General features: G+C 36.6%; 1 protein-coding gene across 1 annotated transcript; it reads left to right on the forward strand.

Annotated features, from left to right (window-relative positions):
* The first annotated feature begins 1,631 nt into the window (after nt 1-1,631).
* Nucleotides 1,632-2,333, forward strand: LOC115981362. Its single transcript, XM_031103507.1, has one exon. The coding sequence runs from the start codon at nt 1,632-1,634 to the stop codon at nt 2,331-2,333; it is 702 nt and encodes a 233-aa protein (XP_030959367.1).

Consider the following 2,333-nt stretch of genomic DNA (forward strand, 5'->3'; position numbering starts at 1 on the left):
AAATTTGATTGTAGATTGCTACAGTGTTTCTTTCCTGGATTTTCCAATCCCCCTTTCTTACCCACTCATTCTCCTTTTATATCGTCTTTCCTTTTCATCTCCACCTTTCACGTGCATGCTAGACGGTCGATTTGGATACTTGTCCCATCGGCATTTCCCATATGTTCTTATGTAGTAGCTATAAGGTTGAAATTCACTGTTCAGACATCACCTCCACATTAATGCGACCAAAGAGTTAGCTGCAGTGCATTTAATGTGGAGACAGCAGCTTTCACCTAAGATATTTTGGGACTCCTTATCTAATATCTCTGCATTGCTTGTCTGCTTCAATTGAATTTCTGGGGTCGTCACCCTTGCTGATAAACCATCTCCTAGGACCTCGGCTTAGTCTGGCTGAGGACGTTTTCATCCTCGGCACACTCTTTGGAGCTATTATGACCAAATCCCACCTTTCTATTTTTCAACGCAGTCTCTTTTGACGAAGACTTCTCCTCCTCGGGCGGGTCCTTGTCCTCAGCTTGGGCTGCAGGCCTAATATACAGGTAGATAATGAACCCTAGGGCCCAAGGGCCCTACACTTTTCTTCTTAGATTTCTCATTCTCTTCCCTACACTTTATTGATACTTTTCTTCTCAATAATAAATTTTGGTTTTAATGTATATATCTTATGTGAAACTATGAGTAGATACTAAAATTTAATGGGCAAAATGAAATAGCACAATTATTTGGTGTTTTTAAATGTATATGTGGCATAAATTTATATTGCCACGTGGCGTAATAAGTTGTAGTCAACAAAAAGTCAAACATTTCGACTATTAGTTATTATATATATATATATATATATATATTTATATAGATTAGATTACATATTCAAGCTTGGTTTATTTTCTTGTCGAATAAGCTCGAACTTGTTTCCAAGCTATTGATTACGTTATTCTTTTATCATATATAGTAAAACAACAACTAATTTTTTTTTTATTTTTTATTTTTTATGCATGTACAAACATATGCAAAAAATTAATAGTTAGATTATCATTGAAATCATACTATTTGAGTTAATTAAAGAGAATATTTTTGTTTATGAACTTATAAAAATTAGATTTACCAACCTTTTATTGTAAAAAATTATATATAATTTTTACTATGAAATGAACTTTTTTATTATCAATAAATTATGTATAATTTATACAATTTGATATCTTATGAAATTATTTACACAATCCAATCTCTAATCTATATAAATAAATAAATAAAAATATATAATATACGTTATTATATTTGAGTTTGACTCATTTAATAGTCAAGTCTAAACTTGGGTTTGAGTTCAGCTTGTTTGTCAAATAAATGAATATATAAGCATTTTTTCAAGCTTTTTTTTTTTATTTTTTTTTTTATTAAATTTTTAGTCGTCCTAAGAAATTGCATGAGAGGGGTTTGTTGCACAGGACACCTAAGTGAAAGTAATTGAGGACTCCTGAATGTAAGCAGCTGTTGTTACTTTGCCATCACACATCCACAGCGGTTCTAACAAAGCTCATATCTTTATCATGCTATATATGGCCAGTAGACCAAGTGGTACATTACATTCTACTTAATCCTTCCATTCCATCCAATCGAAACGCTTATGTGGAATGGTAGAGTCATCAGGGCATGCTTTATGGGATTGTGAGGCGGCGGGGGCTGTGTGGAGAGAATCAAATTTGCAGCTGCCTAAGCTCAGAAATGCACACCGTGACTTCATGGAGGTAGTGTGGAAGCTTTGGGAAGGGAGTAGGGAGTTGAATTGGGAGTGCTTTGCGACTACGGCTTGGTGCATTTGGAAAAATAGAAACTCATTAAAATTTGAAGGGAAGGGCAAGGCAGTAAAGGTGATTGTCAAGGAGGCTGAGCTGCTGGTGGAGGAATTCAGATCAGGGAATACAAGGGAAAAACTTCCTGTGACGTTGAGAACTCAAGCTTGGAGGCCGCCTAGGGAGGGGTGGTATAAAGCTAATGTGGATGGGGCGGTTTTTAAGGAGACTAACAGCTGTGGTATTGGAGTTGTGATTAGAAATGACCAAGGCCAAATTATGGGAGCTATGAGTAAGAAGCTGAATCTTCCCTTAGGAGCTGTGGAAGTTGAAGCGAAAGCGTTTGAAGAAGGCTTAATGCTAGCAGGTGACCTCGGCTTGAAGCAAATAATCCTGGAAGGAGATGCTCAGATTGTTACTAATGCTTTGCTGGGTAAGTGCTTGCCGCCAACCTCAATTCAAATGCTGATTTCTGGTGCTAGTCGCTGGAAGCAATGGGTTCGGGATTGGAAAGCAAGCTATGTCCGTAGAACAGGAAATTGA

This window comes from Quercus lobata, chromosome 3, assembly GCF_001633185.2.
Source record: "Quercus lobata isolate SW786 chromosome 3, ValleyOak3.0 Primary Assembly, whole genome shotgun sequence".
Lineage (NCBI taxonomy): Eukaryota > Viridiplantae > Streptophyta > Magnoliopsida > Fagales > Fagaceae > Quercus > Quercus lobata.

What these genes read in the sequence shown, in the direction of transcription:
- LOC115981362 (XM_031103507.1), top strand. Translation starts at nt 1,632, where the DNA reads ATGGTAGAGTCATCAGGGCATGCTTTATGGGATTGTGAGGCGGCGGGG.